The 20,489-nt window shown below is 40.5% G+C and overlaps 1 protein-coding gene across 9 annotated transcripts in view; it reads left to right on the top strand.

Annotated features, from left to right (window-relative positions):
- Positions 1 to 20,489, top strand: part of LOC129718858 (protein tramtrack, beta isoform) — a 468,621-nt gene that overhangs the window by 383,311 nt on the left and 64,821 nt on the right. For all 9 annotated transcript variants that reach the window (XM_055670025.1, XM_055670028.1, XM_055670029.1 and 6 more), the window contains exon 7: positions 2,788 to 2,874. In XM_055670025.1, coding sequence (XP_055526000.1) covers positions 2,788 to 2,874 — 87 coding nt within the window. The remainder of the gene's footprint in view (positions 1 to 2,787; positions 2,875 to 20,489) is intronic.

The raw sequence follows: 20,489 nt of genomic DNA, 5'->3' as shown, positions 1-20,489 counted from the left end.
TTTGTAATTCCGATTTAAAAAAAAAGAGGTTTTCCCCACGTAAAACTAAAAATAAAGTATCTTCAATTTGCGAATCCAGAAAAAAATCAGAGGAAAAAACGAGCAAGCGAAAAATCAGTGAATATATTCGAGAATTCGATTGTAGAAAGTCACACTCCAATCCAAATAAACATTGTTTTCATTTGATTTTTGATGAAATATGAAGAACAACAATTCCATGCAAAAAAGTTCTATTCGAAAATATGTTGGATCCGATCATGCTCAAAATCGCTGTAGTTGTTCTTCATCCAAACATTCAAGACCCGTATTGTATGCATCAGAAATTACCATTCGTCTCCATTGGAAAAAAAAGTACTACAATACTTGGTGGAGACGCATCTGATTCATTTAGTAACATCAAAGATTAAAGAAAAATCTATCTATGAAATGAAAATATAAACCACCTTGATGTTTTAGGTAAACTTGCCTTGGAAATCCAACAAAAAATATTAGACGATTAATCTCCTGGGTCTAGAACCTTCCAAAACGGTGGACTGTATCGTTATTTTCGCATAGATGTTGTTATCCTGGAAAGGCTTGAAATTAAAAATTTAAGAAAAAGTCGATTCATTGGTTTAGCCTATTGCAGAAAGTGTCATCCTAACAGTCAAACAAATATGGGTCTAGAAAATTTGTCAATAAAGAACAACTACAGCAATTATGAGCATGATCGGGGCAAAAAAATCGAATGGGACTGTTTTGCATATGAGTCAAGAGATTTTACTCAATACAAATTCGACCTCAACGTGGCGCTTTTATGCATGTAGCTTTAAAAATTTTGAACATCACTTCTCTGCTGCGGTCTTTCAGAAACTTGTTCAGAAGGTCATGTGGAAAACTTTGCTGAAAACCACAAAATCGTACTATAGGTAAATCAGGATCAAAATACGAAGAATTGCGTGTACACTAGGACCACATAGTGGTGGAATTCCGTACTTAACTTCCCAACATCCGGATCCCCTTGACATTCTGAACAACTTCGCTGAAGACCGCAGCTTTCTAGAGAGTAAGAATCACGAAATAAGTTAAGGTCAAAATATGAAGAATTTCATTCCCACTTATGCCACGTAGCGACAGAATTCTGCACTGAGCTGTTCATCAATCAGAAGCCCTCGACCTACTGAACAAATTTGCTGAAGACCGTAACTTTTCAGTTGTAAATTTGATCGGCAATCAAATCACGATTCATTAGGCAATTAAAGAACTGTTTCTTAAAAGTAGCGATTGCCTGAAAGCTTACTGACAAATTTTCGCTGCTAGATGGCACCGCTAGCTGAATCAATTCGTGTTTTCATAATATTTTTCATCTTAGAAACGTGATAAAAACGAAATGCTTTGTGTGATAAATTCGAGAGTGATAAAAATGAACCGTGATAGAATCGACATCTCAGCAGTACACATTGCGGTGTTCTTTCATATCTTCTCACGGGAGCGATTCGCCACTCTTGTTTTGCTTGGCTGCAGTGTTAGCAGAAGTTAGATATCTCCCAGCTGGTCTCGAAGTACGATGCTGGCCTAACACGCCAGTCGTCGTAGGTTCGAGTCTCGGCTCGGGAGAGACTGTTAGTGTCAGTAGGATCGTAGCGCTAGCCCCGCAATTGTCCTGTACACTTAACAGTTGACTGCGAAGTCTGTGTACAAAAACAGAAGGTCGAGTTCCGATAGGGAATGTAGCACCAAGGCTTTGCTTTTTTTCGTGTTAGCAGAAAGTGAGTTATTTTTTTCCTGCGAGCGACAGAAGCACAGTACAAAACAAAAGAAAGCAGTGAGGTGCAACAAACTACATGCTGCGCTCACGCCAGAAAAGTGGTGTGAGATGAATTTTAACTTATTTCAAGCTTGGAAAAAGCTATATATCTCCAAAATAAATAACCATACCTCTTTCAAAACATGATATTTCATGTAAAATTTCAAAAGAAATGAGAAAAATCAAACGATTTGATCTACTGGTTCTTGAACCCACCAAAACGGCACAATACCAAAATAACCTTCAATTTGACACCGAAATATTCAAAAGCGGTCAAATGGCCCAAAAATTACATATTTTAGAAAATTGAAAATTTTGAAAAAGATTTTGTAGGCCACCGGATTTCAGAAAGTACTACCTCATGATCCAAACCAAAGAATACGAGTGTAAAATTTATCGATTAAAAAACTACATAGGGTAAGAAACGGCTTAAGCAGTAGCGCCTATTTTAATCAGTCGCAGAAAACAGGCCTCAAACTTCTGAATTTTGATCGATGTCGACAATTTCAATGATGGAAACGAAAACTTTGATTGTCTAGCTGTCTTACGGATATAAGAAATACCGTTAATTACAAAGAAATCAGTGAACAAAATCATGTGAAACAAATCGACCTATATTGCAGCCATTCAGGAGCCACTTCGGGTGCTGCAAAAAACGCCTGCAAAACAGATGGAAACTGCCTAAAATAGGTTCGGGGTGATTACACTATTTTAATCCCTCGATTGGTAACTTTAATGGATTATTGCTTCGTTCTATACTTTCGTGAAAGTATAGAGAAAACACAAAAGAAAAACAGATAGATGACAGTTTGAAAATAAAATGAAGTAGTTCAGGCTAAATAATAAAAAACGTAAAGGTCGTTTTTTTCTGTGAAACTTGTTGTTTCTCATTAGTTTATAATAAACATAATTATTTCTAACAATTATAGTCCTATGTCAGTCATAAGTGTGACCATGTTATGAACATCTTCTAAATTTTTGTTCTCCCTCTCCCTTTACAGTCTTTGAAGAAAGAGATCGACTGGGACCGGGGGGACGACAAGTCGTCCGGTGACAGTTCCTTGGATTTCCGGCACCCGCACGATTCGGTAAGTAATTCTCCCAATGCAAACTTGTTTTGTTTTTCTTAAACGAAATTCATGGCGGACAATTCACCATCTAGTCTTCAATGGAAGCTAAAAAAACCCGACCCGAGGGGCCGTATTCTGACAAAAAAAAATCCCGAACATTTTTTTCTCTGCATCCGTTGGTGTTGTTTTGCTGTCGTTTGTTGTCGTTGTTGTTATACTTATCAAAAAAAAAAACCTTCTGCTATAATAAATGCCTTTTAATCATCTCTTTTCCGTTCGCTACACAGTAACGTTTTCATTACCGTTCGCATTTTTTTGTTATTTCTCATTTTTCCTACAAATATGTCTCCTTCCTAGTCAAGCCCAGCCAGTAATAACCCGCAGTCTCAACTGGCAAAGTAGCAAAAAAAAAACAACAAACGCCATTGTGCACTGCAGCAGCGGGTATGCGTGTGGCCTGGATTCATATTCGATGTGCCATTTTCCACGAAATTAAAAATTCCCTCCATGCTGTGAACTGATGACTACTGACTGGCTGCTGCCGGTGGTGTGTGCAAATCATTTACAATATGATGAAAAAAAAACGATGAGTACCTGTCTTCAACTTTATACACACACATTCGTAAACAATGTTGCAATCATTCTCAGCCTCCATTATGGAGGCGGAAAGGAACCAACGAAACTTTCGACAAACGAAAGCCTGAACAGCGGCGACGATAGCGGAAAATTTTTAATTACCCCTCGAAGGCCAACCGACGGATATTTTGCTGCTTCTATTGCCTACAATACAACCGATAAGCCCGTGGTTCCCGTACTATTTTTTTTTTCTGGTTATTGTTTTGGTTTGTGCCGATTCATTGTTTCTGTAATTTTTTTTGCTGCTCCTACGTTTGTGTCGCGACCGGAAATGCATGCGGATATGTTTTGTAGCCCCCTTTCCCGTGTCCTCAACAACTTTGTTTTTATCCCACCCAGCGTTTGGTGGCCATCAGCATATCATCATCCTGCAGGTCGTCGTCGTCTCGATAAATGTTGCATGTGATTGTCGCTTTTGTGAGGAAAGGAAAATTATAGTTAGTTTTTTTTTTTCTCTCTCTACCCACGGTCATCGGAATACCGGGGAAAAAAGTATGGTGACAACAAAGAAGTTGCTTTTAGTTTGGAGAAAAGGACTGAGGGTGTGTGTGGTTTGAGCTTTCGCGTTTCGGTTCGGCTAGTTGAGCGGGTAATTGCAGGTATTTATCCTGCGTCGCGAAGTTGAACCCTTCACCGGTCGGGTTGATGGATGGGAAAGTTTATTCTGTTCTTTATCTTTGGTTGAGCTTAAATAGGTCGAAATTGCTGCAAATTATTAGGAAGTCAGACAACCAGCAAGAAACAAAAGGATTTAGGATACTGGGGAAAATCACTGAGAATTACCAACTGGCAAATTTTTTAAACGAAGAATTAACGGTCAAACATTCATGAATTTGAGGCTGAGCACTAATATTCAAAACTTTCAAAATATCTCCAGATAGCGAAGAAAAATTGTTCAATTCGCAATGACGATGATGTTAGAAAGAATCTTGCAATTCCGCAAGGAACGAAAAATACCTAAATAAACGAAGCCTTCGAAACCAGGAAGAAATATTTAAGAATTTTTCCTGTTATTGGTAGCAAGTAGTAAAGAATTCGGACTTATCACGAAACTCAATACTTCTTTCCAAAGGCTAGAAGATCCAAATGCGATAAGCAGTTTTCACGTTAGAATAAAATTCATCATTTTCTCTCTCGACCTTTTGGGTCGCACAAGCATTTCATTTTTTCTTGATTCTGACCCTATTATGCAATTTTTTCTAAACTTTACCCGTTCTTTTAACGTTTTTTTTGCGCTATTCTGATATTATTTTGGCATTCGATCATTATTTTCCCATTAAGACTTTTGTGGTTTTCGAAACCAATGAGGAACCAATTTTTATTACCCTTCTGCTGTTTGTAGGATTTAAAAATTGTTTTCCGTAATTATTGATTTTATTTGAGATACTTTTTAGACTTTTTACGGACTTTGGAAACCTTTTCTGTGCATTTTTTTTTCCTTTTTTTGACATTCGGTTTTTATAAGCGTTGGAGTTTTTCAAACTTTTTTGTTGTTTTATCGGAATTCTGAGCAATTTATGACCATGTTCGTTTCCACCTTTTCTATTATCAGGTGTACAAATTTGAAAACTGTCGTTTTCACCTAATTTGAGGCTTTGTTGCGAAAAAAAAATAGTTACATTCTTATTTTCGAAAATATTATCCATCGCTGGTTTTCGTGTTGGGAAATCTGCTCGCTTTTTTTTTTTAAAGGTGGCGGGGAAATCTTCAAACAGACACCTGAGAAGAGAACTCAGGGTGTGGGGATGAGACTAAGGGAGAGATGCTGGAGTAGTTACACTCGCCCAGACACCTACTGATCCCTGTCCCGACCCACTAAAACCCCTCCAGTCTCCAGCCCTGGTCTTCCCGGAACGACGGTTAAGTATTACGTCGGGGAGTGGCTTTTGTGCGTGATGCACCCTCTTTACTCTTATAACCTCCTAGCTAACTACCTGGAGACTGGTAATTAGCTACCACTGGCGTGTTGGTGGTTGACCCGCCACACACGTTGCAGCTCCAGAACAATCTGAGAGGCGGCCGCACAGACCGCGTTCCAGATGTCCGGGCTCTTACGAAACGGGGGCATACGAAGAAGACATGCTCAGCAGTCTCCTCCTCCTCCACGCACTCGGGACACATGGGGGACACCGCGTGTCCGAACCTGTGCAGATATTGCCTGAAACAACCATGGCCTGACAGGATTTGTGTCAGGTGGAAGTTCACTTCACCATGTCGTCTCCCGACCCAGCCGGATATCTCCGGTATGAGTCGGTGCGTCCATCTGCCCTTTGTGGAGTTGGACCATTCCCGCTGCCAGCGGAGCATCTAAAATGACCTTCTGGTACCTCGTATGCCCCTTGTGTCACGTTGGTCGAAACACTCTCTGTCCTCCTTGATGGCGGTGCTGATAGGCATCATGCCGGACAAGACACAGATTGCATCGTATGACACCGTACGATACGCACTCGCAACTCTCAGGCACATGAGCCTGTAGATACTTTCCAGTTTACCACGGTAACTGTTAGTACCTAGCGCTCTGGACCACACTGGCCCACCATACCTAAGTATGGACGAAACCACGCTGGCAAGAAGTCTTCGCTTGCTGCCATAAACCGCTGAGCTATTGGACATCATACGAGATAGTGCTGCAATAGCCGATGAGGCCCTCTTACAGGCATAGTCGACGTGACTCCCGAACGCGAGCTTGTCGTTCACCATAACCCCCAAGAGCTTCAGGGATCGCTTCGAGGTGATGGTGCAGTCTCCGACTCTGACCACCGCCTGTTGCTCCGATTTACGGTTGTTCACAACCGTGACCTCCGTCTTATGATGCGCGAGCTCCAGTTTCCTGGAGCGCATCCAGTCCTCGACCTTGCGTATACAGTGCGCGGCCGTCAACTCGACCTCCTCGATAGACTCGCCGTAAACCTCCAGCGTTATGTCGTCTGCAAAGCCGACGATCACAACCCCTACAGGGAACTTGAGTTTTAACACTCCGTCATACATGACATTCCACAACACCGGGCCCAGGATAGAACCTTGCGGAACTCCTGCGGTAATTGGGACGCACTTCTGACCCTCCTCTGTGTCGTAAACAAGTACTCGACTCTGGAAATAATTTTCCAGAATCTTGTACAGCGACACCGGTGCATGGATGCTCCTGAGCGCGAGCGCTATGGAGTCCCAACTGGCACTATTGAACGCATTCTTCACGTCGAGCGTGACGATTGCGCAGTAGCGTATTCCCCTTCTCTTGCGCTGGATTGCTACCTCCGCCGTCTTGATGACGGAAGAGATTGCGTCCAGCGTGGACCTGCTCTTCCGGAAGCCGAACTGGTTACTTGCCAGACCGTGTACACCCTCCGTGTACCTCACCAGTCTGTTGAGGATGATCCTCTCAAGCACCTTGCCCGCGGTGTCCAGCAGGCAGATAGGCCTATATGCCGATGGGTCCCCTGGCGGTTTCCCAGCCTTCGGCAATAAGACCAGTCTCTGCCGCTTCCACCTGTCCGGAAAGAGACAGTCATCCAGGCACCTCTGCATGACTGCCCTGAGCAGCCCGGGGGCCGTTTTTATCGCCAGCCTGATCGCCAGGTTAGGGATACCATCCGGTCCCGGTGCCTTGCTCACCTTTAGGAATTTGGCGATCACGATGAGTTCCTCATTCGTAACCCTTGCCTCCTCCCCTGCCTCGACACGGCTGTCGTCGCTCACGGATTGGATGCTCGGCAGGTTGGCCGACCATCTCTGGTCTATGTCTGAGATACTGGAACGTCGGACGTGAGACTCGACCGCCGGAGGCCAAGGACTTGGCTCGTGGCGTGGAAAGAGTCCCTCGATGATACGCTCCAGCATCGCTGGTGATCGCTCTGCAGGCGCCAGCGCGCCTTTAGTCTTGGCCATTACGATCCTGTAGGCGTCACCCCACGGATTCGTATTGGCACTCGCACATAGCCTATCGAAGCAGGCCCTCTTGCTGGCCTTTATCGCACTCTTTAGCATCGATCTTGCCGAACTGAATGCTGCGCGGCGCTCTGTCCTCTCTTTTTCGTTTCGCGCACGCTGCATCCTCCGTCTTGCACGGAGGCACGCACTGCGAAGGTCGGCTATCGCGTCCGTCCACCAGTAAACCGGTGGCTTTCCATTCCTAGGTTGGCGAATCCTAGGCATGGTGGCGTCGCACGCCCGCGATAGCATAGCAACTAGTTGGTCAGCAGTCGGGCGGAGCCAACTGCCCCCCTCGCGCTCCCTTCTTATTGCCTCTTCGAATACCTCGGCATCAAAGTGCGATGTCTTCCACCCGCGAACGGTCGGAGTGTTGGCTCTACCCGTCGCTTGCCGCCTCTCGTTGTTGTCTACACTATAACAGACCGCCTGGTGGTCGCTATTAGTGTAGCCATCGTCTACCCTCCAGTTCTTGATCAGTCCTGGGCTGGAGAACGTCACGTCGATGATCGACTCCGCACCATTTCTGCTAAATGTACTTTTTTTCCCAACGTTGGCCAGATCTAGGTTGAGCTTTGCAAAAGCCCCCAACAGGATCTGGCCCCTCTGGTTCGTGAAGCGACTTCCCCACTCAACAGCCCAAGCGTTGAAGTCGCCCGCCACCACCAACGGCGTTAGGCCCGTTAGCTCCATGGATAGGAGGTCGACCATCTGGGTGAACCTTTCGGTAGACCACTCCGTTCACCTTAGCAACTACGTACCCTTCTTCTGAGGTTGAGACAACCTCCTGAACCGGGAACTTGCTCGTCGTACATATGGCCGCCAAACTGGACCTATCCGCAACCCAGTTACCGTTTCCGGGAGGGATGCGGTAGGGATCCGATATGACGGCGATGTCCGACAACGACTCAGTGGCTGCTTGGTGTAGCAGCTGCTGAGCCGCGAAGCAATGGTTCAGGTTCAGTTGCGTCACCCTTACGCCCGTCGTTTCGCAGCCGGCTTACCGGCTGGGCACCTGGGGCCTCCCATAAAGTGTTTGGCGTCCCGTTTCCCGGAACATACCATGCACTTGGGAGACTCCCCACAGTCCTTTGCTTTATGGCCTGCACCTCCACATCGCCTGCACAGCTGGCTCCTATCGGGCCCCTTGCAGGTCCAGGACTTATGTCCGCCCTCGAAGCACCGGAAGCAAATGTCTGGTTGCTGTAGTATGCCCAGAGGACATACAGACCAGCCGACCTTCAACTTGCTCTCTTTCAGGGCCAGGTTAGCGTCCGCCGACGGTAGTCGGAAGGTAGCTATCTGGGTCCCCGCCGGACCTTTGCGGAGGCGGATTGACTCCTTAGCCACCTCCACCCCGCACTTCGCTTTTAGGGCTTGTGCAATGTCGCACCCCTCAGTGATTTCGTCCAGATTTTTAAGCTGGAGAGTCACTTCTGAGGTGAGTGCCCGCACTTGCACCTCCTTCCCTAGGACCTTTTCAGCTACCGTTTTGTAGGTAGCCCCCTTGTTCTTGGCGTCCTTCCGGAGCTCAAGTATCATCTCGCCAGTGCGAGATCGGCGGATACTCCGCACATCCGCCCCCAGATCCTTGAGCTGGGTTTCCCCCCTCATCTTCTTCAAGACTTCTGAGTACTTCGACCCATCCGTCTTGAGTATGAGGGCATCACCCCTACTCCGCGCCTTTTTGACCTTTTTTGGTCCACTGGCCGCTCCGCCATCATGTCGCGTCGCACCTCCCCGACGCTTCCTACCCTCTACGGTAGTCCAAGGGTTGCCCGTAGCCTCCATCTGCTCGCTTTTCGATGCTATGCATATGTACACCTAATTTTTGGTCTCTGAAAAAAACGAAAGTTTTGATCAGCCAGACCATGCGTCAATAATCAGAAAGTGGTATTCGTAAAAGCGGGGGGAGGTAAGACGTCCCATCTCAGCGTTTCTGGGTTTTGACGAAGTTATCAATATGTGGTCAAGCGTTGTCGTGCAAACGAATTACTTTGTCGTGTTTTTTGTGTTTTGTAATGTGGCCGTTTTCTTCAACGGGTGTGTCAAAATAGCAATTTCCGTAGCGTTAAAACCATTCACGATAAGTCCGCTCACTTATGCAGACTTTTTGGAATTAAAAATGGAAATTAAAACTTTACGAAAATGTCGCTTCGGTTTCACACAACAAAACAAAGAAATGATGATTTGCAGTTGTGCGTTGAAGACTCAATTTACAAGTGAAGTGTTTTCTCGTTACTTCAGCGTTAATTTGAGATTTATTTTCATCTGGACTTTAGAAGCTTTTTACTTATTATAAGATCTAATTTGCGTATAAATAATGCAAAATTTACAGAGTAGTAAGCTTCATTTTTTTTTTAAATTATATATCATTTGGTCCGGCCAGACTCAACACTTATTTTTGGCGTTCTCTTTTCTTTAGAAAGCATTTTCTCGATTCGCTGTCCACTATAGGATCTGTTGGCGTTTTTGTAACTCTCTCTAGTAATGATCTTGTTCGTCGAAACCGTTTTAGCTTTAAAGTAGAATCTTGCCTTACTTCGTGAGTGGATTCTTTTGACTTCTCTGGCCTTTGTAACATTTTCCGCGATTTCGACATTAATTCGGGACTTGTATCTTTTTGCCATTTTCTTTTGACTCGGAATCATTAAATTTCCTGTTTTTTTTTTTTTTTTACTCCAGCCTTTACTGGTTCTTAGAGGTGTTTTTTCACAATTTTGAACTTGATTTAAAATTATTTCCTGCTTTGCGCTTTGCTAATGTTCAGAAGCGTTTTTGAACCCAATGTGAGTTTCGTTTTGTTTCGTTAAGCGTTTTTACATGATTTAGGGTTTCATTTCTCGAGTCTTCAGAAACCTTTTTTGCGTGATTCTGAGTTCAATTTGAGAATTGTCTCTGACCGTTTGTCACTACTCTAAGATTACTGTAGAAAATTCGTTTCGAATTGTTAATGTCTTTTCTATCTGTTTCAGAAGCGGCTTGCGTGATTTTGAGCTTTATTCGATTTTATCGGACCTAAGCTCATTTTTATTCTGGCATCCAAAAATGTTTATTCGTAAGAATAACCTCAATCTAAGTTCAATCTCAAATCATATTCCCTATTTCAGGAATATTTTTATTTTTTTTGTGATAAAACTTATTGAGTTTTTTTCTAGTCTTTTACTCCATTGTCATGATTCTTATCCTTTTTTTTCTTAACTTTTACATGTATTTCTTAATTTAATTCTTCTGTTCGAACTTTTCTGACCTCAAAAAACGTGTTTTGAAACATTTTGACTTTGTGGTTTGACCTTCCTTGGTTCATGGTAAATCTAAGCTGATTTTTGTATTATTTTGTGTTTTTGGATTCTGCTGTCCCTAAAAGCGTTCTTTTCTGATATCCTGAAACGTTTTATGTGATTCGGAGAACCCTACAGGATAACCTTTTTTTTACCTTTTTGACGTAGAACTAAGTCTCTCAGGAAGTTCGGCTACATAGGGGTTTAAAATGAAAATCTAAAAACGAAAAGAGGAAAAGAGGAAAAAAAGTCTCCATTTTCAAATGTTAATAAGTCGGTTAGTTTTTAATAAATTTCCTTCGTTTTTGCAGTGATCGATTGAAAAAACATTAACGCATCCGCCCAGATACAGAAAATTGTAATTTGATTATTTAAACTATTATACTATTGAAAATTGTCTAGCCGCAGATTCCGACCTCTGATTGGTCGCATGATTGTCGCTTGATTAATATACCTATTAAACCGGGAATGCACTCCTTGGGCTATACATGATCCTGCTTCTGCTAAAACCAATTCGTTCACTAGTGGATGGCCATTAGGACGGTCCTAACTAAGGAGTAGCAGCAGTGTGTATCAGCAGTAGTAACTGCAGCAGGTATAAGCAGCGTCAGCGGTAGGTGCAACGGCACTTAATCTTCAACTAGTAAAAAAGGTGCTTTTGTGCGGTAGCGACAACATCAGCGATAGGTGCATTGGCCAGCGCACTTCCTCCAGTAAAAAACTCCTCCGTATTTTGGTAACACTCTAACGGGGATGTTGGCAATCAAATTCTGTCGGCCATCAAATTTTCAGTGTGATATCAGCAGAAGAGTGTCTGGTTCCCATTGTCGGAAATAGTATAGAGATGCGATCAGCATGATAAAATAAACGACAAATTGTTCTTTTGGGGACAAATTAAATATGTATTTATTAATATGTATCATACTTCATTCATAATTAAACAGCATGTTAATTACTTTTATCCAACACTATTTATTAGTGTTAATCTCTAAAAATAATGTAGTGACTCTGAAAAGATGTAAAAGGGCAACTGGGGGCATTTTACACCCTATGAATATCATTCTGGCTTCAGCAATACTCATATGAGCTGGTATAAGGCCATCGTTGGCTGTATTTAATTATTTTAGTGTAGGATAAAAGTTAGAGACCAATTTTGTTCGGCATTTAAAAGATCTTCAGATTTTTCAACGTTCAGATTTTTTCAACGTTCACTCTCTGGTCTAAAATTTAGGCTGCGTCCAACAATGGCAAACTAAACTATCTAGAGTCTTCGATTTTTATCTAAACTTTATTTGGTTAGACTTTAGTCTGGGTACAGTTTCAATCTGCTAAAATAAATATTCTGAAGTTGTTCAGGACAACACCCAAAACAGACTTTGTTAATGGTCCTTACCTAGTCTGATTTTTCACGGATTCAATCTGAAAATGATGTGAGTCTAATCAATCCATTGATCTTAAATAGGTCTGGAACCGAATCTGCTCAGGATGCTCAGGATCTGAGATTTGATTTTAGTCTGATTTTTGTCTCTGAGACAAATTGAAATCTGGTTTGGATCCTGGCAAAAACTAGTCTGGAATAGGTTTAAATTTGGTCTGGTATCTGTCAGTATTTAGTCTAGATTAGCTATGATAATGGTCCCGAAACCGACCCATAAATGTGCTTGAATCTCTTCAAGGTCAGATTCAAATATAGCCTAAATCTGGACCAAGTTCAGTCTTCATCTGTTCTCAATCTGAACTATTTTTTTTCTTCGTCTGACCTGGATTTGGTGACGATTTAGTTAAGATTCTTACTGTCTGAATTTCTAAGATCTATATTCAGATCTTTCGAATTAAGATTTTGATACTGACTGGAGAAAATGCGGGATACAATTGAGTTTTTTAGAAGGTTTTCATTAGTCTGACAGCAAATCCATCGTTCGGATCATAACAGTAGCTTACAGAAATGACACTAGCTTCATCTGGATTCTGTCATACTTATCCGGCCGCACCTCATATGTTATAGTCAACTCATCTTGAACCCGCTCATCTCGTATCACGTCTGGCGTGCTCCAAGGTAGGGCTCTTGGACCACTGTTCAATAACATCTACATAAATGGCCTGTGCCTACTCATATACTTTTTCAAATTCTCGTTCGCCGATGATCTGAAAGTATTTCGTGTAGTTGAGTCTAGGGATGACCGCACTGCCCTTCAGGAAGACATCATCATTCTGCTGATTTGGCGCGATGATAATGTTACGTGTGTCAACAGTATAATTTATCACCAGTACAGGACAGAAACTGAAGCCCTCCAACGTGTCACGTTTATCTGCGATCTCGAATTGACCATTGCACAATGGTCCAGAAACCAAATTTAGGGGGAAATTTGGGTCTAGAGCTCTATAGCAACATTTTAGAGATAAACTTTCTTCTACAAAGTTGTTACATATAATAAAGCGCTTATTGAGAAATTTTCAAAAATTAGGGTGACCAACATTTTCGATGCAATCAAGTATCTAACTTTTTTATCTTTGTAGATAGAAGAAAAATTTGTTCTACAATGTTAAATCTCCATTTATTTTAATTAATTTTGTAAAAAAAAATTTTTCTCTATCTTTGAAAACAACCGATTTATATTGAACAACCACATTTTGCGCTCTAACTTTTTGATTTCAAGTTTCATCTCAAAACTGTTTTTGAACGACTTTCAAAGCTTTGTAAGAGAAACAATTTGCAATGCTGACATTGTAAATATGTCAATTTTACTCCAAGTTATTAATATTTTTCATCACAAAATATGCGTTTTTCATTTGCATGTCATTCTTTTTGGGGCAATCATAAAAAATATCTCTTGGTTTCATTGCGAAGGGCATACTTGACTCTATAAATGGAGGAATTTTAAAAAATATGTTATTTTTTAAATTTGAGTAAATTCAATTTAAAAACAAGAAGAAAATTTCAATAATTTTATACATTATGCATATAAAAGCACCCACATTTACTTTTTGGTATTTTGTCTTATGACTAGAAGTAATTACCTTTAATTTGACCCAAAAAGATCGAAAATTGATCAGCTGGTTTAAAAGTTGACAAATGAAAAACGCATATTTTGTGATGAATAGTATTAATAACTTGGAGTAAAATTGAGATAATTACGAAGTCAGCATTGCAAATTGTTTCTCTTACAAAGCTCTAAAAATCGTTCAAAAACAGTTTTGAGATGAAACTTGAAATAAAAAAGTTAGAGCGCGAAATGTGTTTTTCCAATAAAAATCGGTTGTTTTTAAAGATAGAGAAAAACTTTTGTTTTACAAAGTTACTTAAAATAAATGAAGCTTTAACATTGTAGAACAAATTTTTCTTCTATCTACAAAGATAAAAAAGTTAGATACTTGATTGCATCGAAAATGTTGGTCACCCTGATTTCTGATAATTTTTCAATAAGCGCTTTATTATATGTAACAACTTTGTAGAAGAAAGTTTTTCTCTAAAATGTTGCTATAGAGCTCTAGACCCAAATTTCCCCCTAAATTTGGTTTCTGGACCATTGTGCATTGAGGCATTCAATGGAAAATAAATAAAAATAAATATTTTTTTTAGGATGTCCTTTCCGATTTTGCTGAAACATTGCACAGTTGTTCCCAGTTGATAAAAAGGTCATTCTACGCTATCAGTTCTTCATGTAGACTCACGACTGCTGTTTCAGAAGACCCTATCCAAAAATGTGACTGATGAATGAAATATTTTGTATCAGAAAAACGACTTGTTTGATTGGAATGGTGTCTTCAGCAAAGTTGTAGGTAATAAAATTGCGATTCTAAACAAAATATATACACCGTAGAAATATTTTTTTTCTTGGCCAAATATTCCAAATTGTCACAAAATCTAAAATATCTCAAAAAGTACCTTTTTTAAAAATCTAATTTTTTCATGCATTGAGACGACAATATGTACTAAACTATGGTAAAATGAAAAACAAAAAAGTTATGAACGTTTGAATATTTTATCATTTTCAAGCAGAACTTATTTTTGAGGATTTTTTTCTGTTGTTGTTTTTAATTATCGCTAAGAGCATGATACAAATCCAACGCGCTGTTTTTTGTGGTAAAATTAACTATTTAATCGATTATACCTGCCATGCTATCATACCTACCTATATTATTTCTTAGCTAAATAGCTGCTCTAACTACACGCAAAAGTTTAACTTATTATTCGAACGAAATTTTTATTTTTTACAAGGGCTTTTACCCGTTACCATTAAAGTTCATTGAGTAGACAATGTGTGCAGTAGGGAAAGCGAAAAATAAGCGAACTGTAGAAATATGATACAGATTTGTAAAAATATACCGCATCCCGACGGGACTTGAATTTCCGGGATTACGGATTTGCGGGTTCAAGTTGAAAGATTGCGGGTTCAAGTCCCGTCGGGATGCGGTATATTTTTCCAAATCTGTATCATATTTCCAGTTCGCTTATTTTTCGCTTTCCCTACTGCACACATTAATGAACTTTAACTTATTACTTGGAGAGTAATAAAAAAATATTTTTTTCTTCGTGTTTACTTTACAAGTCTATTACTTCACAAGTAATAAAATTCTTCTCCTGTTGAGTAACAACCCTTACTGTCATATAATTTGCACAAGTTGCAAGCGAACGAGTATTTAATAATAATCGTTACAACTACTTGCAAAACTTTTACTTACTACTTGAAAAGGTAAATGAAAAATTATCCTCATCTCCAGTCGAGTTACAACACACACCGTCGTGACTTAAATGAATTAAATCGCTGCATCAATACAAACACAGCAGATGATGTCTCGCTTACACATGCAACGCGGCTCTTGCTTGTATATTACCCTGCAAAAATTCATAAAACAGGTTTGAAGTGAATAAATAAGTGGTTAAGTGAAATAATTGTTGGTGTTAAGGTCCAGCAAACAACATGAATAACACTACGTACAAAATTAAATGTATTCGACCTTTTGATGGCGAAAAGTGTTCGAAGCAGCTGCGGAAACTATCGGATAATAATATCCAAACCTTGAAAGGGATAAAGTATTCCAAGTCATCGCAACTAACTATCTAGTTTCGTATTTGTACGTCATGTCGTCTGCATGTAGAGAAACTAGCTCTCTCTACGCGTCTTATTTTTAAAACCGTCTGATAGCGGGAATCGTCGCTGAGTTACGCATACTAGATTTCAATAGGGCCAGTATCAAAATGATTGATTATGTTACAAAAACAGCGCGTTGGATTTGTATCATGCTCTTAGCGATAATTCATAACAATAGCAGAAAAAACATCCAACAAAAAATTCTGAGTGAAAATGACAAAATATTCAAACGTCCATAACTTTTTTGTTTTTCATTAAACCATCACCAAATTTTGACAGATAGTAATAAATATTGTCGTCTTCAATGTGTTAAAAAATTAGTTTTTTAAGAAAGGTACTTTTCGAGATATTTTAGATTTTGTGACAATTTGGAATATTTGGCCCAGAAGAAAAATATTTTTACAGTGCAGTCTGAATATGATAGGAATCACGTTCAAATATAGTCAAAATCTGACTCAGCTCTACTCTTTATTTGTTCTCGATCTGTGCTGGACCTAGTCTGGATCCAGACTAAATCTAGAAAAAATCTGACTTGGATTCGGTGCAGATTTTGATTTAAAAAAACTGTATAGGACCTTTTGAAAAGATTTACGAGAAAAATTTTATGCATAGAAAAATAATAGTTAGGCAAAAACTCTAACTGCAGTTCGGTAAGTTAAAAATTGATTGTTTCGGGAATATCCCTATCTTAGTTTTACCAATAAATAAAGTGGAGAGTTTATCTGAATAGTAGGCATAGGAGACTAGGCTTCTCCATCGAAAAATTAACTAAGATCTTGAACGAATGCTTTTATCTAAATTACAAAACCTTTTCGTTTAAACATTAGAAGGTACACAACCCTAGGGTTGTGTGAAATGGTGACGTGGGACTAAAGACTGTAATTAGAGAGATTTTTAATTATAAAGGTCGAAAATTCCGCAGACAGAATCAATTTTAGAAAGATTTACTTTTCGAATCCTTCCGAAAACTAACTATTGTCTAAAGCAAACAATTGTTATTTAGCCTCTTATGGTTCCACTAACATGAAAAGGCTGATTTTTGGCTTCACAAAAAGGTCACCCTAGCCGTTGACCCGTTAATCAATCCACACACAAAAAATCGACCAAACCAAGACCCTTTTCCGGCGTGTGTTGTAACGATCTACTTTTCCTTATGAACTGAACATGAAAACTCTCCTCTTCTCACAGCGCATATTGAACGGATGAAAAATGCACAAAAGCATTTCGTGACGAGATTCGGTTCCATTGTTCGACCCGTCAGGTGACATCCGTGTGCACAATCACGCACACTTACACACACACACATACGGGTAGACACGCAAGAACAGTGGCATTGCCCCTAATCTGAAAACTGCTCTTCACAGCAGCAACCGTCCTCGTCTAGTGAAAAAAATCGACCAAACCAAGACCCTTTTCCGGCGTGTGTTGTAACGATCTACTTTTCCTTATGAACTGAACATGAAAACTCTCCTCTTCTCACAGCGCATATTGAACGGATGAAAAATGCACAAAAGCATTTCGTGACGAGATTCGGTTCCATTGTTCGACCCGTCAGGTGACATCCGTGTGCACAATCACGCACACTTACACACACACACACACATACGGGTAGACACGCAAGAACAGTGGCATTGCCCCTAATCTGAAAACTGCTCTTCACAGCAGCAACCGTCCTCGTCTAGTGAGTACCGAAATCGGCACAGTGTGGGGTGGCTATCGATCCGTCTGGGGTGGTGCAGTATACGAATATTAATACTGGAACATTCACAACAGTGGCAGCACTTGCTTGCTTGTAGCACTGGATTCGGAGTATTTTGCTGCTTTTTTTTGGTTCGGTTTGGTTTGTTGGTCGGTCGGTCGTCGGTCCCGACTTTGGCTCGCTTGGGGTAGGTTATGATGTGTCACTCCACGTGGCGGCGTCCGCAGCACTACCACACAGAGATATTTTTATGGCCAGAGAGCCACCAGGCTAGGGATGCAGCAGGGCGGCTGGTGGGCCCCTGAAATGGGACGCTTCCATAATTCATAGTACCAAATCTTGTCACTTACTGTGCGAGAGTCGATAGTGGTTGAGCTGCGTGTATGTGTATGTGTGTGTGATGAGTACACCTGTGTAACCACGTGCAATTTGCGTGGATCTGGCTGCATTAAGCGGATTAAATATTAAGCACCATTGTCAATTTCGTCGTCAATTGTTTGTTTTTGTTATGGAATCAATTAAGCTAACTGATTGACCGAGGGAAGGGCAGAGCAGGGCAGATGTTTTCGATTTTTGCTTTTACGCAAACCCATCACTAAAATATTCACAGCTGGAAGTGAAGGAACACACGCTAGCCGTTAGTTTTATCCATAGTTTATAAGACACGATTGTAGTCTACTTACAGTAAGCTTCCTTTGATTTCACAAATTGTTTTAACATGCGATTTTGTTTACCGACTGAGTTACTAAATTACGTCTTGATGACAGAGTGAAAGTGAAAAATTGTAAATTGCACATTGAAAATCATGTTTGGTTATTCCATTGCGAGTATTAATAACTTAATATTTGACAAACCTAATGAAAATGACTGCAGAGCGAATCTGCTAAACGGTACGTTAGTTGAAACTAATTAAATCATCGAACATTGTTCTGTCTGTCTGTCTGATATGAGACTTTCTAACTCGGCAGCGCTTTCCACCGTTCCAGTCAGATAAACTAACTTCATGTAATAGACGAATAAAAACTGCAAATATTCCCATCCGTTCCATTTTTCCTGCTGTTTTTTCCTATTTCCATCCGCGTGCGTAGCCACAGACGGAAACGAACGCTGCAGAAAAAAAACTAAAAAATAAAACCTTCAACGATATCATTTTAGCGATACTGAAATTTCGCTCCATTTGTGTTATACACGACATTCGATTCCGCGGGCAATCCCCCGCGGATGTTGGGAAGAGCGCGTGCTGAAAGTTTTTCGGGACTGCTTTTATCGATCCCCCAGCTCCCAGCCAGGAGTGCGAGTTCGAGAGTGCACTTCGGTCATTGCCACCGTCGCCATCGTCGTCGCAGTAACTAACGGTGGGTGGTTGGTGGGGTAAAGGATTGACCTTACTTCCCGACAGGAGAAGCGGGGGGCAGTTCAATACATTTGAATAGTTTTGCAGTGAATTTAGTACCTTTCTCTCGGGAGCATGACACCGCAGCCATCGCTCGTTGCACACACAAGTGCTGCAGCACAATGCAAGTTGAAAACAGATATTATTTTACAATTTATTTCGGCAAACATGAAACGGATTTTTTTTTCCTAGCTTCGATTTTTGTTTTACTTTGTTTCGATCAGGGCCACACTGTGGACGGCGTGATTTCGAAGCCGTTTGCCTGACGAACATGAGAATTGACGATATTGACGTTTGCCTTGTTTTGTTTTTGTTCTCACTATTGTTTTATTAAATAATTTTCATGATAGATAAGTGACGAGTTTCGGATTTAGAATAACAAAAACTGATTGGGCAATTGATGGCAATCGATGATTATTTTCTGATGGGGTGGCACCGAAAAAGCTAAATGATTTGAACTAGGATAGAGTCCCACAGAGAGTGAGTCAGGTTTTAGATTTCCGTAGTATTCCCGAATAATGAAAAATGTGATTCTCAACATTTCCCTATAATTTTTGAACCACAGATCAAAACTAGGCCTCAATCGGATTCAGACTTTAATTGGATCTGCACCTGATCAGATTCAGAGAAAATGTACACTGAATACCGATTAAATTTATACTGAATTCCAGGCCAGATCCAGATAAATTGTTAGATTTTGTCAAGTCGATTTAGTCCATATCAAGATCGAATCCATAAAACATCGAACCAAATCTACAACCAGGTCCATATCAAATTCTGACCGAATCAAGCTCAATCCCATTCAGACTAAAATTCTGTTCCCATCTAGCTTAAATATAAACCAAACCGAGATAGTTTTTTAGATATCCTCATCGAATCCAGGAAACCTCAAACTAATCTCTGAACCCTAAAAAAGCGCGAATAGGCCAAAAAAAAATTGCTCCCGATTTGAACTCATAATTATAAAACTCTTCTAAAAACCTGAAAATGCAAAGCCGAACCAGCTTGGAAGCATGACAAAATGCTAAAGAAGTTTACAAAACACCCACAAATCCTGGAGTAAACGCAGAACCGGATAAAGACGCAAATTAGTTTAACATCTCGAATGCGCAACAATTCAGAAGTCAAAAATTCAGATCAAATATCGTATCCTGCAGAAATTTCGAACAATTGTCAGGTTTAAGATTTCTGTTGATCCTAAAATTCCTAAGCAAAATCAAATACTTGAACCAGATATGGAGACCAAATGTTGAAAATAAAGTAAAACGTAAAGTGTTTCGCAGTCTTTTTAGATCCAGAATAGATCTAGACGAAACTGAGACCAAGACTAAAACATAATTCAACCATTTCTTTTAAAACTACTCCCCACGGAATTTGTCGCTACGATTCCGTCTCTGTTGATCCGTTTGTGTCTATCATGGATTTCATTATTTTTTGACGTAGAATTACGTCTTACGGCAAGGTTTTGGATTAAATATAAAAAACTTCGAAAGCGTCACGAAAAATGTTCAATTTGAAATGCTTATAACTCAGTCAGTTTTCATCGAATTTCCTTCACTCTTCCAGTAATCTATTGAAAAATTAGCGTCCGAACAAAAGTGGAA

Source organism: Wyeomyia smithii, chromosome 1, assembly GCF_029784165.1.
Source record: "Wyeomyia smithii strain HCP4-BCI-WySm-NY-G18 chromosome 1, ASM2978416v1, whole genome shotgun sequence".
NCBI classification, from domain to species: Eukaryota; Metazoa; Arthropoda; class Insecta; order Diptera; family Culicidae; genus Wyeomyia; species Wyeomyia smithii.
Note: the sequence above shows the minus strand (reverse complement) of the source record. Positions and strands in the feature narration are given on the sequence as shown.